General features: G+C 39.5%; 1 protein-coding gene across 1 annotated transcript; it reads left to right on the top strand.

Moving 5' to 3' along the window:
- Positions 1-5,107: 5,107 nt before the first annotated feature.
- On the top strand, positions 5,108-26,614 carry STEAP4 (STEAP4 metalloreductase). The gene is made up of 5 exons (XM_021689701.1): positions 5,108-5,155; positions 19,661-20,118; positions 21,165-21,692; positions 23,007-23,171; positions 25,018-26,614. Exons 2-5 carry the CDS (start codon positions 19,663-19,665, stop codon positions 25,300-25,302), a joined length of 1,434 nt encoding a protein of 477 aa, XP_021545376.1. The 5' UTR covers positions 5,108-5,155; positions 19,661-19,662; the 3' UTR covers positions 25,303-26,614.
- Positions 26,615-27,236: the final 622 nt, after the last annotated feature.

Below are 27,236 nucleotides of genomic sequence, written 5' to 3'. Positions count from 1 at the left end.
TACCAATATTTCCAATACTAACAGGAGCCACCATCCACTGTTGAAACATGACTCTCCCAGCAACTTGACAATCAGCTTCTTTACCAGGAGGCTGAGATAAAGCTTATTTTCAGTTTTTGAATTACCAAAACAATATCTCCATTAATTTATCAAAACATGTATCATTTATCAAAAATTGCATTTACCAAAACATTAACTCCACTTCAATATTTCTTCATCTCTTCAGGCTTTGAAGATCTTGTTCTTTTAAAAAAAAAAATTATTTATTTATTTTAGAGAGAGAGAGTGTTTGCGCTATTGGGGGGAGGGAGAGGGACAAGCAAACTCTGAGCTGAGCACAGAGCCCAAGGCAGGGATCGAGCCCAGGACCCTGAGATCATGACCTGAGCCGAAATCAAGAGTTGGATGCTCAACCAACTGAGCCACCCAGGCGCCTCTGAAGATCTTGTTCTTTGATAGTATCATGGCCAAGTGACCTCCTCTGAGATCAGCAGGTGTGGCCTGGGTCACATCCAGATTTCTCTTGGGGAAATCTGCCAAAGCACCACAGATCTTGTGACTCAGAGAGTCAGAGACTCAGATAAAGTGGACAGGGATTCCTTCCCCATTTCCAAATCCCAGAAGTAACTGCCCTTTACCTCTAGTCGGTGACTTTTTTTTTTTAAGATTTTATTTATTTATTTGACAGAAATGGCAAGAGCAGGAACACAAGCAAGGGGAGTGGGAGAGGGAGAAGCAGGCTTCCCGCCGAGGAGGGATCCCAATGCGGGGCTTGATCACAGGACTCTGGGATCATGACCTGAGCGGAAGACAGAGGCTTAATGACTGCGCCACCCAGGCACCCCAAGTCAGTGACTTTTTAAAGTATTATTATTCACTCATCTCACACATTCAACTCTTCCACTTTTACCTTCTCTTGAATTTCTAGTGACAGAATCAGGGTCTTTAGGGCATGTTTTATTTTTAAATTCTTTATTGTCATTCCTGACATCATCGCCTAGCCCAGTCTCCAATATTGTCAGTGTCTGGCATATTTTCCCATCAGAGCTTTTTTGGGTAATGGGTGGGTGGCTAAATGTTGTTGGGTTTTGCTTCCTGTTCTTTGATGGCAGGAATCCTAGAGCTTGGTATAGTAAATAAATTCAGGTTATGAACCCGGTTTTAGCCCTTTGCAGTTTCACAGTTTGGAGGGGAGAGAAGGTGGCTCTATTAGCCCAGGAGAGTAAGAAAGAAGTAGAAAAAAAAGTTGGCTGGAACAAGAAATTAAATTTCCACATCTACCAAAAAGTAGCTGAGAAACCTCAGCCAGAGGTTATTCACTCAAGTCCCAAATCTGCTACCAAAAAAAAAAAAAAAATTGTTTTTCCCCCCAAACAACAAATGTCACTCTCATTCTGGCTGCACGGTGTGATGAAGCCACCTTAGGAGGCAGTCTGACTGGAGAAGCAAGACTTGAGCAGGTGCCCTTCTCATCCCACCCAGTCCCACTTCCTTAGGCAGGACGGTACAGATAACAAACACACAATTACGGACACGTGGAACTCAAAAAGCCCAGGGTGGAGAACCCTCTTCAGGTGTAGAGTTCCAAAAACTTCAGAAACCTGTTCCTTCTCACTTCTTTTTTTTTTTTTTCAAAGATTTTATTTATTTATTTGTTAGAGAGAGAGGGAGTGGGCGAGAGAGAGTGAGCAAGGGTACAAGCAGGGGGAGCAGCAGAGGGAGAGGGAGAAGCAGGCTCCCTGCTGAGCAAGGAGCCTGATGCAGGACTTGATCCCAGGGCACTGGGATCATGACCTGAGCCTAAGGCAGACGCTTAACCGACTGAGCCACCCAGGCGTCCCTCCTTCTCACTTCTTCACCCTCCTTTGCCTTGACTGGCTTCTTTCTCAGGCTCACTCTCTCCTCACAATGACCTAGTGTTTACCTTCTAGCAGCTCCACAACCTTCTGTAAAGAACATGCTTCCTTCTGAGTTGTTCCAGGAAAGATACCTATTGGCCCAGCCTAGGTCACATGTCATCACTGAACCAATCACTGTGGACAAGACTGTGTGCTTTGATTGGCCAGGTCTAGGTCATGCGTCTATTTCCGAAACTGACACGGCCCAAGCCCCCCCCCCCCCCCCAGTGCTGTCACTTCCACCTGGACCACAGGGACTGAGATTGTGCAAGGCTGTGTTTCAAAGGAAAATAAAGATGCGATTAGCATAAAGAGAAATGGATTCTGCAAGGCTAGGACAAGAGGAAGTCAGTGGATCACCAAGGGGCCTCACTTCCTGGTTCATGGGGGTCTACTTTGAGAGTGAACCCCTCCTCAAATGTTGTGCCCTAGGCTCCCCATTCATCTCACCCTAGTCTTGACCTTGGATGCTAGGCAAGCAAAAGACAAAATACTCATTATACCCATATTCAAAAATATCTCCCAGAGTGCCTGAAATCCATCCCACCCCCCCCTCCATTAGAGATTTATTTCTTTGGATAAGCCAAACATCCCCAGGAATGCTTCAGTTTTGTTTTGTTTTTCAAAAACAGCTAGAGGGCAAATGTTTAGGTCAACAAGAGTTTCCCAAATACATGCTAACTATAGAATATTAAGTCAGTCACCTCTCGAGCCAGCCCCCTTGATAATGTGTGATACACTGTAAGGAAAGGCCTTGGGGAAGAGGGAGGAGTGGTCAAGACCTGTACAGAAAACGGCCCCTTAAGAGGAGGAAAACGACAAAGAAAAGGAGATACAAGGTTAAAGGCCTACTTCATCAATTTTCCCAAGTTCTGCCACATAGAGAAATGAGAGAGCAGGCTGGCAAGGGAGGACATGGGAGAAGAGACTCAGGGCAGAGTAAACATGGACATTTCTAAACAGGAATGCTTGGGGTGTGCGAAACATCTGGGAAGGCTTACCTGGAGTTCTGATGATAAGCTTTCAGGACAAGGATGAATTCTGCCAACAGCAAAGCCTTGGGTCTTCAGGTTGCTGGCATCTTTGAAAGTTTAATTTTCCTGACAGTAAGGGTTTAAGGAAAGACTAGGAGAGTTATGAATTTTGTGTCCCTCCTAGGACCAAAGGAAAAATCAATCTTTAAACCGCAAGATAAATAAGTCAAGCACCTCTTAAGTTTAGTACTAATAAAGACAATTTCTTCTATCCTTCATATTCTAGTAATTTCATCTTCCCTTTCTGGGACTCTGGTTGCCTTTGGCAAAGAAAAGAGCTTACATAACTGAAATATATCTGCTTCTCATAAAAATCGGGTTTTAAAATTTTTTGCCCACCTGAAAATAAGTATAAAAAGCAATGATTCTGTTATTAGTTGGAGGCTGCATTTGGGAATATGATTGTCCATATGTCGACTCATTATGGATCCAAACACCACTCAGAAACCAGAGTGACCTGGTCCGTAGACCCAGCTACATGCTCCTGGTGGCAGATATGTCACCATGGTGTCAGTGGTGGATGGCTAGATGCCAGCAAACTTGGGATCTGATAACTCACTCCCCCACTTAGAGAGCAGACTTCGGCATCAAATGGCTTCCTCAGGACATGTCTCCAGGGAAAGAATGTGATGGCTAGAACGTTCGGTGCCCTCAGCAACTGTATTTTCACAGTAATTATTTCCTTTATATTCCATTGACAACTAACAGATCAGCATTCTGGTTGTAAGTGTCAAGTTCAGTGTGCTAAGAATCAAGTTTCTGTGCCCACAAGGCTTAAAGCCAGATGCTAGCCCAGGAGCAAGTCACCCAAACCCTGATGCTCAACCATGAGGCCTCTAAGGGACACACCAGGAGGCCTTCTTTCCTAGTTGCACCCCTTTCTCTCACCTTGTCAATCTTCAAGCTGGAAAAATTGATGCTCTAACATCAATGAATACCTTTTTAAGTTCTTCCTCGTCCAAAGAATACTATCAGATGAACCTTTTACAAAATATAATTGACAGTAGGTTTATTAATGAGTGCTATAAATACTGAGTACCTATTATAAGCAAAGCACTGTGTTAGGTGTGGTGGAGAATCCCAGGCTGAAAAGGATAGGGTGTCAGCCCCCGAGCTTGCAGTCCAGGAGAGGACATACAGACACAATAACTTTCTCAAGAGGCAAACCGTCCTAACTGCTGTATTGGAAGTATCAACTACACTGTACTGAGAAAAGAAAGTTTAATTGCAAGGACAGGCTCAGAGAAGTCTTCTTGGAAGATGTGAGGTCTGAGCTAACGCCACAAGATACTCTGGGGAGAGCTGCAATTCAGGCAAAGGAAGGGTTGGCTCAAAAGTGCTGGGAACAGGCCTCCATGTGGCTGAACATCTGGGTCTTAGCAAGTATGCCATGGAACTTAAGACCAGATGGCTGGGCAAGAGCCAGACTGGGAGGACTCCAGGTTCTAAACTGTAGAGTTTGAGAGTGCAGGGGTGCTTTGCCCCATAGGTTATCATGATGAATTAAATCCTTAAAACCCTTATAGCTATAGCTTTTGAGCTCCTCCTATACAGAAAGACATATCAATCCAATTGCATAATTATATATATTATTATTCAGTATTATATAGATATATATCAACAATAAAGTATCTGCATCATCATCCCTCCCTTTCATTTGGCTTGTTTCTTTTGAACGATTTAATCTACCTAAATTAAAACCTCCAAATTCAAGATCACCCGCTATGGGCCCCAAGAGAACCCAAGGCTTCCAGATAGAGGGGGAAAGATGTCAAACTCTTAGGCTGAACTGAGACAAAATGGCAACTGGAGAAATGCCTCGAAGTCTAGACCAGGTAGTGTTTTCGCAGCCACTCAGAGCTGTCTGGCTCCTTCAGGAGACGTATCCTCCTCAGCCTCTCTAAACTTCCATCTGCCTGGAATGCACAGATTCTAAGGACTCTGGGGAAAACCCTTGAAAACTCCCGCAGGCTGATACCATTCAGCAACATCTGCAGCAACCGCCGCGGTAGAGCGCCGGAAGTTCTGGTTCTTCCAGTTGCCCGGGATTCCCAGTTTGAACTCTTCCTGGAAACGCTTTCTTCACCGCTTATCTTGCGAAATCTAGCGGGCCCTCCCCTCCGCTCTCTCCGGCCTCTTATACTCTGGAGAGGCACAACCCGCAGCCCTGAGCGGAGCTGCAGCTGACGGTGGCCGCCTCGCCTCCCAAGCACTTCCCAGCAGGTGGGTCCCGTCGCCGGCTATTGCCTCGTACCTTTCGCCACGCTGCCCCTCTGCCTTATCCGCTTCAGCCCAGCTTGAGCCCCCGCTTCCAGGACCTCACTCCCCCGCCAGCTCGCACCGGCAAGGAAGTGCAGGCAAACTCCCCGCCGCGCCCCCGCGCCCCTCTCCAGGAAAGGCCATCCAAGAGTGTCGCGCGATCAGTTAAGCAATTCAGCAAGCATCTAGCTTCCTGGAGTTTTATCTTTCATCCCTTCCCGAGGGTGCAGAGAAACCCGAAGGTGGAAGACTTAGGGTTTGTATTCCTCTCTGTACCTTACTTCTGGACGAGAGCAATCTTGTGACGCTCACCGAGAAGGGAGCCTGGAAGAATGTGGTTTTGGCAATCTCCGCAGTCTCAGATCTTCACCAAGAGCTGAAATTTGTCCTGAGACCTGCAACCACTTCGGTCCTTGACCTTGATTTAAATTTCCTTCTGTAATTTCGTGATTGCTTTTCCAGAGAAATATTGTTTGAAATGTAATTTATTGTGAAGAATAAACATAGCCTGGTTTCCCTGTTTGTCCAGAGGCAGCTAGAAAGTTTTTTTTTTCTTCCTGATGGTAATGTAGGAACTTTTTAAAAAGATGACCGGTGTAATGAAGGTGAATTGGATGGAGAATAGGGGAGGGAAGTTGGAGAATTCTACTCCTAGTTCTAACTAGCAGCTCACCACCTCAGCCTCCGTTTCCACATATGTAAAATAAAAGGCTACTGGACCAGATGATCCACAAAGTCCAACACGCTAACTCCAACAAGGTGAAAATCCATGACCAAAGACGCTTGCTGGTTTGAAATCTATTGAAAATCTCATTAATGCAATAAGCATAACTAAGTAATTGCTTTCTTCATAATAATGCAAGTTTCATTTTTATAGGGATACTACCCAGTTGTGGAGCGTCTCTTCCCACACAAGTATCTTAGACTTCTACCACATTTATCATTCAGAGAATATTCTCAGCTTTCAAACCCATTCTTCAGTCGTGCTATGTGAGAAAGTCCTATTCCCTATAAATAGCAGTCATATAAATGTCACACACATGAAAGAACATTTTTTCTGATACAGTAGGTGTAATTTTTATAAAATGGCACATTTATTTGAAGCCGTAACTTTTTGAGATATGGCCTTTTGCAAGGCTCGGCGTTTTTCAGAATGCTGTGATTTAGCACAGGATGAAATTCCACCTGCATGTATCCTACCTGCATGGCAAACATTGCCAACCCAGAAAATGGGATGGAGCTTTCCCCTATTTATCAGGCTTCGACGTTGTAAAGTAAATGGTACATGTGTACAGAGAAATTGGGTCATAGCACTTTCTCCATCGGCAACATTTATGGTCCTGCTGAAGTTCACATAGAAACTTCAGGTTCAGAAACCGATGTGTACAAGATGTGACCCCTAACTTGAAAATAATTTCCAGACTTCCGCCTTGCTTAAGCTTGCTAACTGTTGTTAGACGTAACCAAATAAATTTGTATAAGCCTGTTAATAAATTGAAAACCCGGGGCCTTGAGCCTTGTTCTGAACAGTTTTAAGAAAAATAGATTCATATGTCATAGAATTTCAAAATGGAAGCAACCCTGGGCACTCTGCTCTTCCCTGTCTCCTAAAGGACCACCCCTAGTCACTCTACCATTGTTAATGCCATTATTAAAAGGACATAAATTCTCCTTTTAAAGTCTCCCAAGTAGCTGATCTCCCACAGAAAAACAATCCAATGTTTCATGATCCTCACCATCTGCTTCTCTTTATAAGTCAGTTGGATCTTTTGTCAACTGCTGTTTAAAAATCATTTCCTTTTAAAATCTTAAGAAGGCTAATAAGCTATGGTCAAATATATGTACATAATCACCCTTCAAACTTGAAGACTTGCTAGGGTACCTTGTAGCTCGTTTCCTCTGGGTTGTCCTCCAAGAAGGAGGTTATATGCTAAGTGCCTGCACCCACATCTACCTATAATTCTTACTCTAAGATTCTACACAGGCTATGAATATGTAGTTTTCTGGGTGGGAGGGTTTTTTTTTGAAGTTATAGTTCCTCCAGAAATAACAGAAATAAGACTTTACAAATATAAGAGCTCTGAAGTCACCTATTTGACTCTGTTCTTTGTAAATCCAAAGAAAATGAGTCATTAGTTAATGATGAAGACTTTCTGAACAGTTCTGCATGATGTGTTAAACCTATTCAAGATATTTTGAATGACTTTTAGGACATTTCCAAAATGATCTGAATTAACACTTGTTTTTCTGTTGACAAGAAATCAGTCCTGGAAGGAATAAAGCCAAGTAAGTAACTAAAGGATAATTAATGCTTAAAACAATGCATGATAAGAAAACATACTTGGCCTATATACATAAACAATTTGTTCTTCCAAAATCATTAAGGAAAAGAGAACAAAGAATGCTTGTACTGTTTGAAGATCATCTTTCATAAATATGTCACTAAAAAAAAAAAAATTTACTATTCTACAAGTATTTCCACTCTAACTAGGCAGGACATTGACATCCTGATCCAAATGCTTCTCCACAATGTCCCAGAAGAGTTTATTACACCATGTGTGAGAGTTCTTACCACATTGTACTTTGACAGTCACAGATTTCTGAAAAACTTATTTTGAGAGAAATATGTTTCTTTTAAATGTAGACTATATGAGCAATCCTAATGTCAGGCTAAAGTAAAGTCCACTTTTCATCTTAAAAGGGAAAAAAAATGTGTGTGAAGGGTAATTTTGAAAAGTTAGGAACTATAATTAAAAAAAAAAAAGAAACCTAAGAGGTAGCAATATCACTATATATCACGCCTCACAGAAGGTTATTAGAACACAAGCTAGGTATTCTCTTTTGCCTCAGCTCCATATACAGAAGGGAAAAAAATAGCAAGGGGCTCCAATCAGGCCTTCAGTGATGATAGCACCAATGCTGGGAATACGAGGGGGACAATTAACGGTCCACACTGATTATGCATGTTTCATCTAGACCTGCTCCTTTTGAAGAGTGTGGAAACAGCTTTGAGCCCAAGTTAAAAAGTGGCTGAAGACATTTTGCACAGACTTTAGTATACTTTCTTGTCCTGTTTCCCAGGTAAATTATTGCCCATTCTTTAACATGGGGTTCACGGTGCACCTTCCTGTGCATGGGTCCTTACACATCGCATTTTAGCAGTTTGATTCTGTGTCTACATTGTCCCCAAGACTGGAGCACAGCACAGCACCTGGCACAGAGTCTGTTCAAAAAGTTTACTGAAAACATGAAACCCTACCAAGACATTGATCAAACTGATCTTGATTTTTGGAATATGTGAACCCTTATGGCTGTAGCAGGTTATGAGCCTGGATGCCCCGTGTACTGTACTACTTAAGGTCAAAGTGTCCAGATTTCGACTACTTGCCATTTGAGGAGAAGCATGAACTTGCCGGGTACTGTACAGTACATATAAAATAAATAGTGCGAATTATTGTAAGTATTTTTAAAAAGAAGGAAGAAATTGCAGGAACCTTGGTGTTTCTTCTCATTAACCTTAATTTTAGTAACCTTATTATGTTGCTATACTGGGTAAGTTTCATAAAAAAAAAACTGTAACTATAATACTTTAGAGTCTAATTCATTTTAAAGAGTGATATAATACGATTAAGGCATTTGACTGAGGTCATGAAAATTGGAATATTGAATTTTTAACGGTTTTAATTAGTTTAACTTAAGTAAAACACGTTAGCCCTTCTTTAATACCTGAAAGCATGGCATAAGCTACAAAACCTATGAACAGTTCAAAAGAATTAAGTTATAGCAAGTCATTCTTATACAAAAAAAAAAAAATGATTATGCTCCTAGTTATTTCTTCATAGGAAAGGAAAGGATGTTGAGGAGAAAGCAGTTCGCAGGTTGGCAAACGGTTCAATTCAGTTAATGATGAAAGGTGCCAGTTGCCTCTGTTTTTCCCAGACTGTGATCTCCAGTTGTGCATTCTTGAGGCATATCTGGAAAATGGGAAGGTATGTGTTTGGGAATGGTAGTACACAAAGAGGCCCCTCTCTCTATCTCCCTGAGGGAAGCAGGAGTCTAGAAGAATCAGATTCCCAGCCAGCACTGTGTTCATTCCATGTGTGGGGTGGAGAGGGTGTAGGCCCTTTGCTGGGGTAAGAGGGAGCCAACACAGACCCTGTTTTCATTAAAGCCTAGGAGCCTTCTGAGAAGGGAGGCCCCTAAGGAAAGAGATTTAGGTCTAAGGTGCAGACAGGACTAGGAAAATGTATTATCCTATCAGCCAAATTATTTTCCCATTTCCCTGGTCACATGCCATTCTTGGAGAGAGGGGATGAGAGGGAGGGAAAGAGCCAGTGGAGTGCTGGTAAGTGGCTCTCTAAGGAAAGAAAAAAAAAGTCCTGATTTGTAGCATTTGCTGATTTCTGTGGCGTGGAAACTCCCACCCATGGCTGAGTTCAAGCCCTCACCTGGCAAGCCAGTCTCTAGCCATACCATTGAAAAGAGCTGAGATTGAAAACCAAGGAATTTAAAACAAGGAGCTGTCTCATTAAAAAAATACTTTAAACTAGCACAGCTCTCATGCTTGTATATCAGAGTATAACACAAGGAAGGGGGAGGGAGTTTTAAGAGCACTTTGTCCCCTGGGGTAAGACAAGGAGAGGCTGCAAGGCCAGATCCTGCCCTGAAGCTCAAGCTGATCAGTCTTGGCAAACATTAGAGGCATTATGGCCACTGGGGAGTCCCTGCCTCTCACAGCCAGCTTAGAAATAGAAGAAAATGATACCCCAAAGATGAAGGAGACTATATTCCTAAGAATGTGTAAATCACTCCCAGGAGATTTCTTTCTTTTTTTTTTTTTTTTTTGATTTATTTATTTATTTGAGAGAGAGAAAACACATGCACGCGAGAGCCAGGGGAGGGGCAGAGGAAGAGGAAGAGAATCTCAAGCAGACTCCACGCTGAGCACAGAGCCCAAGGAGGGTGGGGGGTGGGGAGGCGAAGGCTTGATTTCATGACCCTGAGGTCATGACCCAAGTGGAAACCAAGAGTTGGACACTCAACCAACTGAGCAACCCAGGTGCCCCACCCCCAGAAGATTTCTAAAAAACGGTAAGAAGATAGATAATATGAAGCAGAATGGAGTTCCATCAGCAGGGACTTCAAAGTGGGATCAGATCCACAGCCAAATTCCTCTACCCCTAAACTAATTTGGCAATTATCAATATTCATATAATTCTCAGTGGCCTCAATATGAAGATAAATGACTATTCATAGGAAATTTACTGAAACAAAGTTCATTCAAAATTGAAATGATCAGGGGCACCTGGGTGGCTCAGTCGGTTAAGTCTGCCTTAGGCTCAGGTCACCATCTCCAGGTCCTGGGATCGAGCCCCAAGTAGGGCTCCCTGCTCACTGGGGAGTCTGCATCTCCTTCTCCCTCTGCCCCTCCCCCCTGCTCGTGGTCTCTCTCGAGTGTTCTCTCTCTTACTTTCTCAAATAAATCAATAAAATCTTCAATACAAAAAAATGGAAATGATCAAATCTCTTGCTAAATATCTCTGGCCACAGTAATCCTAAAAAAAGCAAAACCCACTAACTGACACTAAATATTAAGTGGGTTGTTGCAATCACCAAATTATCCAATAAGCAAATGCTCGTGTAGTGTGTACAAGCCAAATACCACCTAATCAGTGAGATAGAGTTGTTTTTCTGATGGTGGCAGTCCAGATTCTGTCCTGATGCTGAATCTTTGGTGAACTCCAGATTCCTACGAAGTTGTTCAGCATTTAGAAGGTAAATAGAGGTCAAAGCAAATTAACTCAGACTAGACTGAAGTCCTGACCTTGTTGTCATGAGCCCCAGGCTTTAATCAAATGAACTAACTAGCCTCGTCAGTGGATAATGAACCTACATGATAAAATTCTTGGCCAGGGAATCATAATACAATCCTCATTTATCTCAACAGATGCAGCTGAGATCTAAATGCGAAAACTTGTATTAATAGATTTTTGAATAAACTAGAATTTCACGAAGAACTTAAATTAAAAATAAATAATTTTTCTCTTAAAATACAATTAAGATAGATAACAGAGATCTGCATCTCTTTGCTGTCTTGGTAATCCATTGGGTGATAGTGAAACGTTACTAACAGAATCACTGTAGTTATAGCACAGGCCAAAGCTAGTTCTAGTTATTAGCAATTGCTGAGGAAGTACATATCCTTATAGAACATAAATGTGAATGTTAGATTTAGTTATGCTCTTGTGACTTGATCAAACCATACAAGTTAAGACTACTGTTTCCTTTTGTATTATTCTATTGCCTAGCATAAAAACAAATCATCAGTAAACTTGGTTGCTCTAAGATAAATAATATTTTCTTACAAAACAACTGAAATAATTTATCAATTTTTCAGCAACCAGCCTGCAGTGGGTTAGTTATTTAGATGCTGGATATGTTAGTATGTGACTCTTACTAACAGAGGTACTTCTAATACAGAGGCTAAAATAAGAAATACACTATTATATTTTCAAATAATATATAGACACTGAAGACTGAATGTCAAAAAAGAAAACAATTAGTAGAAAAATCCATTGATTATAGACATGTTACATTTTTCATAAGCTGCAATCAGAGATCTTTTTAAGCCAAGGTCTTCTGATTTTGCTGCAATTATACCTGTCAGAAAAGAATATGGGCTTAAATGTGAATATGCTTGCTTTCCCTGAAGAACCTTGATCTCACTAAATACAGAAATAGCTCAATGAATAAATTGGATGGGTTCATGTGTTAGTGGAAGGTTTTAAATTTTTAAAAATATTTTTGCTTTCCATTTGTCCCTGGGATATATTAAAACAAATGTTCTAATCACAAAAAGACTGGCACCATTGCAGAACTCCCTCCTGCCCCTATGCCTTGTGATGAAAGGAAATATTTGATGGATGGGCTTCACTCAGCTCATTACAAATATGTTGTCAAGTCATGTAGGGCTTTCAGGTTGAAATTCAGAAGGAATAATAAAACAGAAGGAAGGACTAAAAAAAAAAAAATCCCTGTTTACAGGCCTCAAATTAAAATGAAAAACTGTGTCACATCTTATAGTGTTTAAAAGTGTTATTTTTATTCTAACTCCCCAGAAAGGGCCAAGGCAGATCACTGGATTGTGTGTGCTACAACTCCAGTAGAAATATACACATCCAGTGGGGATACTACCTGCGGAAGAATTCAACATCTTGGACGAACAATCGTTTCAGAATTCAAAGCTGAATTCTTAAGTGGGAATTATCTTTAATAATGATTTCATCCAAATGTTAATGAAGGAGTGTGTGGCCCTTCATATAATTCTCAGTGGCCTCAATATGAAGATAAATGACTATTCATAGGAAATTTACTGAAACAAAGTTCATTCACTCTCTCTAATGTGAGAGTTAGTATTCAGGAGTACCCTAGGAGATCGGTGGAGGGATTTGATCCAACGGACTTTGTGGCTCATGAAGAACAACTTGTCAAGGTTTACTTGAGATGGTTACAGAGCGAAGCCTACCTGACTCTGATACCAAGCCCTGAGTCTGGCTCCCTTGATTCTCTTCTTTGTGGGGCCTGCACACTCATTCTTACCTCTGGTTTTCATAAAAATAGGAATTCTCGCCTCTCAGACTCAGCCAATGACTATTTCATGGAAAAAGTTGTTGTAAAGTAGGTGAAATGTTCCTGCAACTCCTCACAACCTCATCAACACTCTGCTTTCTCTCTGCCTTTTCGTCCCCACCATCCGTCTCCAAAAAAGATAGCCTTATCTTTTTTCATTTGTAGTGGTTCTCAGTCCTGGGTGCTCCTTAGAACTGATTGCTTGTTTGGGTTGGGGTTTTTGTTGTTGTTAGTTTGTATGTTTGTTTTCTTTGTTTTTTAAAATACAGATGTCTGGGCTCTACCTCAGACCAACTGATTCAGAATCTCAGAGGGTGCCCTAGCATTTAATATCTACCTAGCTGATTTTAATGTGTGACCAGGGAAGAGAACCACTGTAGCAGGCCATTAACTGAAAGCTAACAGGCAATGGTTCACAATCTTGGTTCAACAGTAGAATCATCTGAGGGAGTTTTTTGGGGGAAAAAAATGCCCAGGCTCTATCCTAGACCAGTTGATTGCGACTCTCCAAGAATTTGGTCATCTATATTTTATAAAAGTTCTCTATGTGATTCTCATGTGCACCATGGTTGAGAACCACTGTTTCTAGTGTAAACCTTTGTGGTGGTATTTGCATTTTATAAACCTTAGTGATTCTAAGAAGTTGCTTTGATGGTCGAACAAAAGTCTGGAGAGTGGCAGGGAGACATCTGTCTGTCTGTCTGTACCACCTCATGGCTCCTCTCCCTGCATTCCAATCCAAACCAAATTCTATAAATGGGTCTTTCTTTGTACTTATAGTTCCTTATGGTTCCCAACACACTATTTCAATTACCCAAAATTGTTTTGTGATGATAGTTTTGTCTTTATAGTTCTTTCCATGATTACCTCCAAACCTTTTTAGAGAAACTTTTTTTTTGCATTTTTAGTTTGTATAAATATGTAAAATTGGGTAAGCTAAAAAACAAATAATATAATACTGTGTATAACTAAGATTGAACTTTTATATAAAATAATTTACTTTAATTTGTATTTTCTATAAATTTCTCAGAATATAAGATAAAAGAGGGGCGCCTGGGTGGCTCAGTCATTAAGCGTCTGCCTTGGGCTCAGGTCATGATCTCAGGGTCCTGGGATCGAGCCCCACATCGGACTCCCTGCTCGGCGGGAAGCCTGCTTCTCCCTCTCCCACTCCCGCTGCTTGTGTTCCCTCTCTCACTGTGACTCTCTCTGTCAAATAAATAAAATCTTAAAAAAAAAAAAAAATACAGTTGACTGGGCACCTGGGTGGCTCAGTCGTTAAGCGTCTGCCTTCGGCTCAGGTCATGATCTCAGGGTCCTGGGATCGAGCCCCACATCGGACTCCCTGCTCAGCGGGAAGCCTGCTTCTCCCTCTCCCACTCCCCCTGCTTGTGTTCTCTCTCTCGCTGTTTATCTCTCCCTGTCAAATAAATAAACAAAATCTTTAAAGCAAAACAAAACTAGGCAGTCTGGGTGGCGCCTGGGTGGCTCAGTCGTTAAGCGTCTGCCTTCAGCTCAGGTCATGATCTCAGGGTCCTGGGATTGAGCCCCACATCGGGCTCCCTGCTCGGCCGGAAGCCTGCTTCTCCCTCTCCCACTCCCCCTGCTTGTGTTCCCTCTCTCGCTGTCTCTCTCTCTCTGTCAAATAAATAAATAAAATCTTAAAAAAAAAAAAAAGAACTGAGTGCCAGAAGATGAAAGGGTAAGCACTTATTCATGGAGTCCTGTCCCCCATTGGTCTATGGTGGCTGTATGGGTCATACATGCCTGAATGCTAAGCAAGTGCAGGTATCAGAGACACCTCAGGACAAGAATCAAGAGATAGAAGATGTGAGTCCCCAAAGTGAGCCTCTGTTAGGCAGCGGAAGTTCAGCAGAGCTCCATTACTACCCGGTAACTGGAAATAGAACCAGGAGGATTTGAAGAGGAGCTCAAGATGTGGCAAACACCATTATCAACCTTAGAACTTCTATAACTTGGGGGCGCCTGGGTGGCTCAGTCGTTAAGCGTCTGCCTTCGGCTCAGGTCATGATCTCAGGGTCCTGGGATCGAGCCCCGCATCGGGCTCCCTGCTCAGCGGAGAGCCTGCTTCTCCCTCTCCCACTCCCTCTGCTTGTGTTCCCTCTCTCGCTGTGTTTCTCTCTGTCAAATAAATAAATAAAATCTTAAAAAAAAAAAAAAAAGAACTTCTATAACTTGATAAGGAGTAAATAACTGCCCAATGGAATGACTATATTTCTTTCTAAGTCAATCAGTGATATTTTAATATCTCCTTACTGTCTTTGTACCTACAATTTGTCCAGTGATGTCTCTGAAAGTTTAAGAAAGTGAAAATAATTTCAATGGTTGCTATAACAGCCCAAGTGTGTTACACTGGATTGCCAAACTGCATTGTAAGAGGGAAATGTTAAAATGAGTAAGAATTACAAATGAGAGAAATTCACACTTGAGCTGTTTATACATCTGTTTTGAAAAACTCATATGTTCTAAAGCCATTTCATATATGGTTTTATTTATAAGAAATAAGTGGGAAAAGCAGAAACTTCTTAAGAATTACTGAATGCTATTTCAGATAAATTTTATATATTTCCAATGATCAGTTATAGAAGCATAATTAATCCCTAATTTACAGAATTTATATAAAGGTTACATTGATTAGGTAATCAATAGATTTGAAAATTAGAAAATCACTACATTATTTGAATAATCTATTAATGAGAGCCAATTTACTGAGTACTTACTATGTCTTAAGAACTGTTTTAAGATACATTAATTCATTGGGCACCTGGGTGGCTAAGTCAGTTAAGCATCTCACTCTTGATTTTGGCTCAGGTCATGATCTCAGGATTGTGAGATCGAGCCCCTCATGGGGCTCCATGCTGGATGTGGAGCTTGCTTGGTATTCTCTCCTCCCCACCCCTGCCCCATCCCACACCATCTCTCTTTCCTCTCTCTCTCTCTCTCTTTCCCTCCCTCCCTCTCTAAGAAAAAAAAAAAAGATACATTAATTCATTTAATCCTCACAATGTCTCAAAAGTAGGTACTATCAATCTCTCATTTGAAAGATGATGAAACTAAGACACCAAGAGTTTGTGTAACTTACCCAAGCTGATAGTGCTAGTAAGAGTTGGGACAAAAAAATAGTGCTGTTTAGTGAATATCTCCATTTAAAAAAAAAAAGTTTATGACAGGTTAGAATAAATTAAGGTAGTGGCCAAATCGTCAAAACAGACTCCAGAATCACTCTCTCTTTGCAATGATTAAGATGATCCAAGTGAAAATATGTCAATAAAGATATCATCCATCTCATTACAGAACACTGGTAACTTTATCAAATCTGTATTTTGCTTGCAAATGTTCATTTGAAGGTAAGAGAGAGAAAAACAATATATGAGGGAAAAACACTAGATAAAAAGTGTGGGGATAGTCAGCCAACTAACATTCTTTGAACACATTCACAATAATCAAGGCATCATTCACCAGTTTGAGAGTTTGAGTTCTAACAAGTAGGTGTTTACTGATTAGCAACTAACCAATATAATATAAATTGCTAAACTAGTTTGCATTTGCAGATGCTACGAAAAATTTCCCTAAGGCCCAGCTATGTTTCCATATGAGAGGCCCTGTATCATACCCTTCTCTGACTCAGTTCAGGTTATCAGTCACCAGCTAGTTTTAAAAATGATTCAGTTGTGGTGATTAATTCAATTATTCAAAGAGTTTCTGTGGAAGTACAGGGAAGTCTTATAACTGCCCAATGGAATGACTATATTTCTTTCTAAGTCTTTGGATAAGCTCAGGTAAGAATACAGGTATTTTCTGTAGGCTACAATGGAAAGGGCAAATTTCTGACATCCCATTAAAAAGGGCAAGCTTCCTATGCTCTGCAATCGGCATGAAATCCACCACGGAAGAACCGAAGAGTGACTACAACTGGCTTAAAATTCCACAGCAAATTCACTGAGGGTTACTTTAAACCCATTTGGGTGAAAGAAGTACTGTCTTTACAACATCTTCCCGACTTCTCTCCTGCTCCCTTATTCTTCCCAGTGGTTACACTTTAATCACTCAATTTCCTCTTCATTATGTGCCCCACACTGTGCCTGGCACACAGAGCAAACAGCTCCTTCCAACACCTACATTCCATCTTTCTAATATCACTCAACAAATTTTGTCAAGAAGTGCCTAGTCCATCATAGTCCATGCTCTCGTTAGCACGGGGCATATGTTACTGATAAAAGAGACCAAGAAAGGAAAAGGTTAACTGAAAATTTACAGTAAATAATAAATGTTATTTAAAATAAATAATTTTTTGAGAAAAATTCATTACTGAAAGGAAAAATAATATTCTTCAGAATAACCTAAATTATTTTATTGGACCGTAGGAATTTTGAGAACTTTTATTTGGTTTGTTTTTAATTTAAATTTCAAAAGCTTTTAAAAAGTAACTCACATGCTTTATAACAGTATTTCAGTTTAGTTTTAACTTGCATTTCTTTTATTTTGGGTAAGATTAAGATTTTTTTTTACTATGTTATATCACCTTAGGATGAAAGTCAACTTATATCCTTTGTCCAATTTCAATTGGGCAATTTTTTTTTTAATTTGTAGGAGTTAAAAATATTTTTTGGTGTTTGTTGATGATCTTCTGACTTTGCTTACAGTGGTTTCTTGCTTTGCAGGTATTATTTATTTTTACGTAATCACAGTTTTATGTAATATATATGATAATTTTTACTTTTTTTTTTTTAAAGATTTCATTTATTTATTTGAGAGAGAATGAGATAGAGAGAGAGACAGGATGAGAGGGGGGAGGGTCAGAGGGAGAAGCAGACTCCCTGCTGAGCAAGGAGCCCGATGCGGGACTCGATCCTGGGACTCCAGGATCATGACCTGAGCCGAAGGCAGTCGCTTAACCAACTGAGCCACCCAGGCGCCCGATAATTTTTACTTTTAAGTTAGATACTAGATTTTAGGTTGAGAGATATACTTTGTATTTTTATTTATCCCTTTATTCTTTAATGGTTTCAGGAATTTGTGGTATAGGAAAAGGGCCTTTTCCCTCTAAAGTCATAAAAGAATTCTCCATGGTTCCTTCTAGTTTTATTATAGTTCTATTTAAATAGATACATACAGGGCGCCTGGGTGGCTCAGTTGGTTAAGCGACTGCCTCCGGCTCAGGTCATGATCCTGGAGTCCCAGGATCGCGTCCCGCATCGGGCTCCCTGCTCAGCAGGGAGTCTGCTTCTCCCTCTCCCACTCCCCGTTTGTGTTCCCTCTCTCGCTGTGTCTTTCTCTGTCAAATAAATAAATAAAATCTTTAAAAATAAATAAATTAATTAATAAAATAAAATAAAATAAAATAGATACATACATACATACATAATTTAAATCTTTAATATATTTTAAATTTACCTTGGAGGGGAGTATGACGTATAGATTCAACTTCTTCCAATTGACTATTTAGTTGTCCCAATATTTGCTCCTGAATAATCCATCTTCTTCTCACTGACTTGAGATGACATCTTTATCATATGTGCTTAGGTCAATTTCTGAATTTTTTACTCTATTTCACTGACCATTTTCTATTCCTGTGACACTGCTATATTATTTCATTATTTTAGCTTTATAATATTTAAATATTTGATAAAACTAGCCCCCTATTCATTACTTTGTTTCTCAGAATTTAGAGATTAAATTAGGGAAAACTGACATCTGCATAAAGCTGAGCCTGCCCATCCAGGAACATGCTGTACCTTTCCATTTACATAAATCTTCTCTGGGTCTTAAGGGAATTTTACATTTTTCTTCATATAGATCTTGTACCTGTCTTCTTATCGTGTTACATTTATTCCTAAATATTTTCTCTATTTTGTTGCAGCTTTAAGTAGGGCCCCTTCTATCAAATCTTCAAACTAATTTTTTTATATGTGAAGAATATTGATATTAATTGGGTTCCTAAACAAGATGTTGGATTGATTTTATATGTATGGTACTTCTTCAGTTGACTTTCTCGAGTTTTCTAAGACTACAGTTTCATCATTCACAACCCCTTTTGAATTTCTATACCTCAAATTTTTTTCTGTGGTCTAGTTGTCTTAGCTAGAATTTCCAAACAATAATAACTAAATTGGTCAAAGCAGATACGTTCATCTGGCTTATGGTCTGTCTGGCTTATCACTTTATTGGGAGTGTTTCTAGTCATTTTTTTTTTTTTTTTTGTAATTTTCTTTTAAGTTAGATACTAGATTTTAGGTTGAGAGAGATATTTTGTATGTTAAGGAAATACCTATCTGTTCCTTTTTTTACTGAGTCAAAAATAAATGTCAAATTTTAATATATGCCCATTTAGCATACATAAATATGACTGTATTATTCTCCTTAGATCTTCTAATATGGTAAGCTATATTAACAGATTTTCTAATATTGAATTTACAGAACTCATCTTTACATTCCTAGAATAATCCCCATTTGATCAATGTGCATTTTCTCTTAACAAGCTGCTGGATTCTGTTTGCTAATGTTTTACTTAGGATTTTTTGTATCATAAAACATAAGTAAATGGCTCTACAGTTTCCTTACTAGTGCATTCTTTGCTAGATTTTGCTCTGAGAACACTTGGAACTGTTAAATGTTGGACAAAGGCAGTATCATTGCAACACATAGTTTGAAGCATCCACCAATAAGTGTCCTGGTTTTTCACTGCATCTCTTTATCCAACAGAAGAAGTTTTTGACCAGTGATTTTGTTCAATCAGACACATATGAGAATATATACGACAATAATTTTTCCATGTTGAGCATTCATATTTTGTTGGCTATTTCTGTTATTATCTTTCAGTCATGGAAAAAACTTCTACAGATGCATTTCCTTCTACTATGAATTCTTCAGAAAAGCAAGAGACTGTATGTATTTTTGGAACTGGAGATTTTGGAAGATCACTGGCACTTAAAATGCTCCAGTGTGATTACTCTATTGTTTTTGGAAGTAGAAACCCGCTAAGGTCCAGTTTGCTGCCCAACGGTGCAGAGGTCTTGAGCTATTCAGAAGCAGCCCAGAAATCAGACATCATAATCTTAGCAGTCCACAGAGAGCATTATGAGTTTCTCAAGGAACTAACTGAGGTGCTCAAAGGAAAAATATTGGTTGACATCAGCAACAACCTCAAAATCAATCAGTATCCAGAATCTAATGCAGAGTACCTTGCTCAGTTGGTGCCAGGAGCCCACGTAGTCAAAGCATTTAACACCATCTCAGCCTGGGCTCTCCAGTCCGGAGCACTGGATGCAAATCGGCAGGTAAGATTAAATGATTAATTTATACTCAGTCTTTAAGAAGTGAATGTTTTGGGGCGCTTGGGTGGCTCAGTCAGTTAGGTGTCTGCCTTTGGCTCAGGTCATGATCCCAGGGTCCTGGGATCAAGCCCCACATCGGGCTCCCTGCTCAGCGGGGAGCCTGCTTCTCTCTCTCCTCCCCGCTCTTGCTCTCTCTTTCAAATAAATAAATCAAATCTTAAAAAAAAAAAAAAGTGAGGGGCGCCTGGGTGGCTCAGTCGTTAAGCGTCTGCCTTCGGCTCAGGTCATGATCCCAGAGTCCTGGGATTGAGCCCCGCATCGGGCTCCCTGCTCCGCGGGAAGCCTGCTTCTCCCTCTCCCATTCCCCCTGCTTGTGTTCCCTCTCTCGCTGTGTCTCTCTCTGTCAAATAAATAAATAAAATCTTTAAAAAAAAAAAAAAGTGGATGTTTTAATGTGCACGTACCTCAAAGATGCCAAAATAGAATTCCAAAATAAAATACCCACTAAACATTTCTGATTGCTAATACGTGCCGTGGATAATTTTCTTGTGTTTAACCAAGTAAAGTAGTCAATTGTTGTGAGTTATTTCCCATTGTTGGCACCCTCAGCTTTTAGTTTGATGGAACCCAATGCTGTCAGGCTCCAGAGGCCTCATGTAAGTACTAAAAAATAACACAGTTAGATTGTTGATGGATATCCTTTCCATTCCCATTACATTGTATGAAACTGGTTCCATTTATTCATTGAAATTAAAAGTAATCCATAACTGATGTAGCACCCACGAATACAGAAGAAAAATCAAACCATTCACCCTGTAGAGAACCAAGTCCTATTTTATCAGTCTGATATGCTTAAAACCACTCTCAACTTCAACCCTGGTACTTAACCATCCAGCACACGTGTGCAAGTTTAAAACATGTTGCTTCTACATCCTTGTTTGAAAAGCATGTCCCTGTTCTGCATGGTGCTTACATAGATTTTCAAAGTAATGATTAAAGAAAGAATAAGTATTATTTAATTGTTTATTAATTGATTATTCTCAACCCAGGTGTTTGTCTGCGGAAATGATAGCAAAGCCAAGCAAAGAGTGATGGATATTGTTCGTACTCTTGGACTTACTCCACTGGATCAAGGATCTCTCATGGCAGCCAAAGAAATTGAAAACTACCCCCTGCAACTATTTCCAATGTGGAAGTTCCCCTTCTATTTGTCTGCTATTCTGTGTGTCTTCTTCTTTTTCTACTGTATTATAAGAGACATAATCTACCCTTATGTTAATGGCAAGAAAGATAGCACATTTCGCTTGGCTATTTCCATTCCAAATCGTATCTTTCCAATAGCAGCACTTACATTGCTTGCCTTGGTTTACCTCCCTGGTGTTATTGCTGCAATTCTGCAACTGTACCGAGGTACAAAATACCGCCGATTCCCAGACTGGCTTGACCACTGGATGCTTTGCAGAAAGCAGCTTGGCTTAGTAGCACTGGGATTTGCCTTCCTTCATGTCCTCTACACACTTGTGATTCCTATTCGTTATTATGTACGATGGACACTGAAAAACAGAACCATTACCCAGGTAAATCTCTACTTATTTATATTCTCCAATGTCTTAAATCAAAGAGAAATCTTGCTGCATCATATTCCATTTCACGATTAGAGAAAATCACTCTCCTAAGCATCTTTATTTTTTAAGTACTAGAGCTCCTGTCAGGTTTTGGTTGTTTTCTCTTTTGTTGTTGTTGTTGTTTGGTTTTGTTTGGTTTGGTTTTTTATTGCTTGTTTGTTTGTTTGTTTTAATGAATTCAGTTGAGACCTTATACAACTATTGAGAATGAAAGTTAGATTCCTGGGCTCACTTGCATCCAGATGTGTATTCCCAGGACTCACTGGGATACTGGCAAACTGACAGATCTGGGGGCTCAGGAAACCTAATAACACTTACTAGAATTCCTCGGGGAGGGGGTGCAGTCAATAAATGTAAACCAATGTGTTTTCAAGCTTCTATTTTTATGCATGCTACTTCCTTTTGGAAGTCAAAACCAACCATCTTCTAAGTAAGGGGGCTGTTCAAACCTGTGTCACAGGAAGGTAAACAAATTCACAGAAGGGTGCTTATAACTTCATTAATGTTTGACTTGCACAGAGCTGCTCTCAAGAACTAGAAAACTAAACAATTCTGAGTAAATGTCAAATACTATTTTCTGCATAGTCAAAAATTCAGAGAGAATTAGCTCAGACAGTCTTAAAGCAGTCCCAGAGGAAGTGCTATCCATCCGTTCTAGTTTGGAAATAATTGGTTTTGATCAATCTTACTGCACTCTCAAAGTTTATGAGTCGATAACTCATTGATGGTACTTCTGTGGATTTCTCTACATTATTTCCCTAAAAAATACAAGGGAAGTTCTTAGGTAAGAGTCCCATTTGAAGGGCCTGATTTTTCTCAATCTGTGGTGTGACAGACTTGATGCTATATTACAACAAAAATAAACATGAAAGAACCCAAACTTTGCGTATGTGAATAAGCATACAAAGCAGAAAAACAGAATCCTGATACAATCATTTGAGAACATCAAGTTTTACTTGGGGAACAAGAAGCCATATGGTAAAGAAGGTTTAAGTAAATGTTTACTTTGTTTTAGAATTTATAGGGTCAATTAAAACTTTCTACACAACTCCAGGAGTCAACTATTATAATAAAGTCCCAGCAGAACCAATTACTTTTTCTACCAAGAAATATCATTTCCAAGTGTATTTTTCTCGACAGTTATTTTCAAGTGATTATTAAGAAATACATACAATTTATCTTGAGCAAATATACCATGCAGAGGTATTTTTCAGTCCCCTTAAAAGTTTGGGCAGTTTGTAAAAAATGTAATGTAATTTTTCTTAGGCAAAAGCCAAGACAGAAGATCCATTTAGCACCTCTACTGCCTGGCTTAATGATTCATACATAGCTTTGGGAATCCTTGGATTTTTCCTGTTTGTACTCTTGGGAATCACTTCCTTGCCATCAGTTAGCAACATGGTCAACTGGAGAGAGTTCCGATTTGTCCAGGTAAGGACTTCAAGATTTAATCTCCTTTATATTGCAAAATAAGTCCGGCTTTACAAATACTTTCATTTTTCTCTCATACCATGCATAAATTTTCATCTTGCTCCTTCACTTCCCTAGCAATGTCACAAAAATAGAAATTGAGCCAAGTTCAAGTGAGAAAATGCTAAACTCTGGTACCAAAAGGCATACCATAATAGTTTTGTTTCCTAGCTGGGCATCACTTGCCAAGATCACTGCTTACTCCTAGAGCCACAGGTAAGAGTAGAGAGTGAAAAATACTAACAACTATTAAACTTTGTGTGTAGGGATGTGCTAGGCACAACGTGAAGAGAAACCCAAAGACAAAATTTCTACCTCTGACAATCAACCTTAGTATATGGACATATTGATACAAGAGGGCATATATTAAATATATATAATATATTAAACTCAAGTTTAAAACCATCAAAGCAAGCTATGTTAGACTGTTATCATACCAGACCCAGTGCTGGTCTATAAAAGGGAAAATTGCTGTTTCCCACATATCAACCACCAGACACCTCACTAAAGGCAGTTAGTTACTATTCTTATGGACCAGTAATACTCAAAGTGTGATACCTAGAATCTCAGCATCACCTGGGGTCTTACTAGAGACACAAGTTCCCAGGCTCCCCCCAGACAACGAATCAGAAACTCCGGAGGTGTGGCCCAACAATGTGTTTTAACAAGTCTTCCAGATTATTCTGATGCATGCTTGCTGTGAACCAGTATAATAATAGAAAAGACCATTAGTAACTGAAATCAGATTTGAATTTTATAAAACTATTCAAATTTCAAAAGTCTTGCAGTTTCTCCCAGAGAACAAATGCAGTCAACATTTTCTCATGTTAACACCTTTAGTAAAGGCATTAAGACAGAAATAAACATTGAGTTTTAGAATTTAGGCCAAAACAAGCAAACAAAAGTAAAGTTTACTAATTGTTCTTTATAGCAATAGAAATTAGCTAGCATCTGCTTCTAGTCAGTAACATAAACTAATGTGGTACTTCTTGAGGACATGCTGTGTCTTATTCACCTCTGGCCTCCAGAAAATTTGATCAAGGAAAAAGTTTTACCACTGGGGAAGAAGCCAAGGTATATTATTTATTCTAACGCAAAAAAGTTTACTCTTAGCAAACTTTCCCATCCAGCCAGGTTAAAATGAAACCATCACTTAATCCCCTTCACCTATGTCCCCCATCCTGGTAACTGAGGTACAGCACAGGGAATATAGTCAATAATATTGGAATAACGTTGTACGGTGACAGCTGGTGCCTACACTTATCGTGGTGAGCAGTACAAAATGTATAGAATTGTCGAATCAAGATGTTGTACATCTGAAACTAATAAAACGTTGTATGCCAACTATACTTCAAGAATAAAAAATTTTTAGAAGGATGAAATCAACATATCATTTTTAAGCACAATCTTTTTTTTTAATGCAATATTTATCATCCCAAAGGAGGGTTAATGCTTTCTCCAGTACTTAGCAGAGTGTTCTAAATATTTCAGATGTCAAAGGTTTGTGGTTGGTAATAAATATCTTTCATGGCTTAGAGTGTTTCACTTTAAAATATAAATGTAGGGTGCCTGGGTGGCTCAGTTGGTTAAGCGACTGCCTTCGGCTCAGGTCATGATCCCAGAGTCCTGGGATCAAGTCCCACATCGGGCTCCCGGCTCAGCAGGGAGCCTGCTTCTCCCTCTGACCCTCTCCGCTCTCATGCTGTTTCTCTCTCTCTCTCTCAAGTAAATAAATAAATAAAATCTTTAAAAAAATAAAATATAAATGTAGTGTTAATGTATACATATTTTTTTCTTGCTTATATAGTCCAAACTGGGTTATTTGACCTTGATCTTGTGCACAGCCCACACCATGGTGTATGGCGGAAAGAGATTCCTCAGTCCTTCGAGTCTCAGATGGTATCTTCCTTCAGCCTACGTGATAGCGCTCATCATTCCCTGCACCGTGCTGGTGATCAAGTTCATCCTCATCCTGCCATGTATAGACAAGACCCTTGCACGAATCCGCCAGGGCTGGGAAAGGAACTCAAAACAGACATCAAATGGACAACATTTGAAGCAAAGTTCAATTTACCTGGACTCTCAACTATAGTATTGTATATTTAGGGAAGACTACATAATGGGCACAGTTAAGAAAGCATTTTTCTCCCACCTTGGCCTGAAGTTTGTTAACAGAGAAGGAAATGTTGCCTGACTTTGAGAAATTGACAGATAGGAATAGAACACCATTTAATCTCAGGTTAGTGATGAACCTATGTAGGTTCCTGCCTCTCTTCTTCCCAGAGGCAGCAGGCTGAGGTCACACTGAGTTTTGTGGCTTCACACTAAAACATTTTTTTGTTATGGGCAACATGCATGACCTAATGTCTTGCAAAATCCAGGGGAAATACATGCAACTTCCTTCTCTGGTTCAAGGGCTGAGTGCAATGAAAAAGAAAACAGTAAGATGGTGGCCACTGATAAAGTCTTTCTGAGGTATGTCTGAAAAAGGGGGACAAATGAAGTAAAAGGAATGAAAATTTTTCTTACTGTTCTTTTTAAATGAAGGAGATCCTAAGTATCGCCATAGTGAATTCTATAGTTAAATGTGCTCTTTGATTTTGCTTTTGCCAACATGGATGTGTACTGTGGAGAACTATTTTATAACACAACAAAAATATCACCATTGATGGGAAGTAACCATGGGTTGAATACATGCAAATCTATTACCATTGTCATAAGATTCTTCCTCTACAAGGAATACGTGTAGGGAAGATTGAGTTCAAATTGAGAGATATCCACTGGATTTTTTCAATATATAATAAGCAAGGAAGGGTTGATAAAAGCCCTTGCACAATAAGGTGAAATAAGCCAGAATTTTAGATAGCAAGCTAAATAAATTTTGGAAAGTTGCACTACACAAGGTTTGTATGATTAAGGTATTATGGTATGCTTTGTGAATAGTATATTCCAAATATTGTTCAATACTAATCATTTACGAAGTGGATTTCTAGTATAAAAAAGTAGCTTCTATAATTTTTCAGAGCTTATTTTAATTTTAAGCAGTGAAATTAAATGAATAATGAAAGTATAAGTTTGACCAAGGCATAGATGAGAGAGAATTATGTAAAATCTTAGGTAGAAAGGTGTGAACAGTAGCTGAAATATGAGACATGCTTCTTTCTCAAATCTTTGCTGGAATGCAGGATGGTTTTCTCTGTTTTTCCTGTGCTGATATTGCCATTAGCCTTCCTGGCTCATGCATGGAGCTGAAAGAGCCTCGTGCACCCTCTTCCCACAAACTGAAATAACCAAAAGGCCTTGAGACTGACATTTTTCTGCCTGCTCTATAAAGGCCATCTATTTTTCTTTTTTTTTTAACCTTTATTATCATATATTCTATGTGATACAAAATGATTAAAATATATTAAAACAGGGGCGCCTGGGTGGCTCAGTCGTTAAGCGTCTGCCTTCGGCTCAGGTCGTGATCCCGGGGTCCTGGGATCGAGCCCCGCATCGGGCTCCCTGCTCGGCGGGGAGCCTGCTTCTCCCTCTCCCACTCCCCTTGCTTGTGTTCCCTCTCTCGCTGTGTCTCTCTGTCAAATAAATAAATAAAATCTTTAAAATATATATATATATATATTAAAACATCACCCACCATCCAGGATATTTCTCTACAAAACTTTTCGAAAATAGTTTCATCTACACTGTATAGTCAATTTTACATCCTTCCTTTTTCACTTAATGTATCAGTGGCTTCGTTCTCCTACATGGTTTATGTATATTATTAGTGGCTGCAATATATTACATCAAATGGCCTTTTATTTAACCACTGCACTAATTAAACATATAGGTTATATCTGTTTTTTTACTAAAACAAATAACATTTCAGAGACTATTTTAGCACTTAATACTTTTTTCCATATTTTAAATTATTTCCTTGGAATACTTGGCAAGAATTGGGATTACAAAATTAAGAAACTCTTAATAGCACTTGATATATATTGCCAAATTATTTCTAAATTGACCTTGTCAATATCATTGGCA

This window comes from Neomonachus schauinslandi, chromosome 12 (assembly GCF_002201575.2).
Source record: "Neomonachus schauinslandi chromosome 12, ASM220157v2, whole genome shotgun sequence".
Lineage (NCBI taxonomy): Eukaryota > Metazoa > Chordata > Mammalia > Carnivora > Phocidae > Neomonachus > Neomonachus schauinslandi.
The sequence above is the reverse complement of the archived record's forward strand: the minus strand, read 5'-3'. Positions and strand labels throughout refer to the sequence as shown.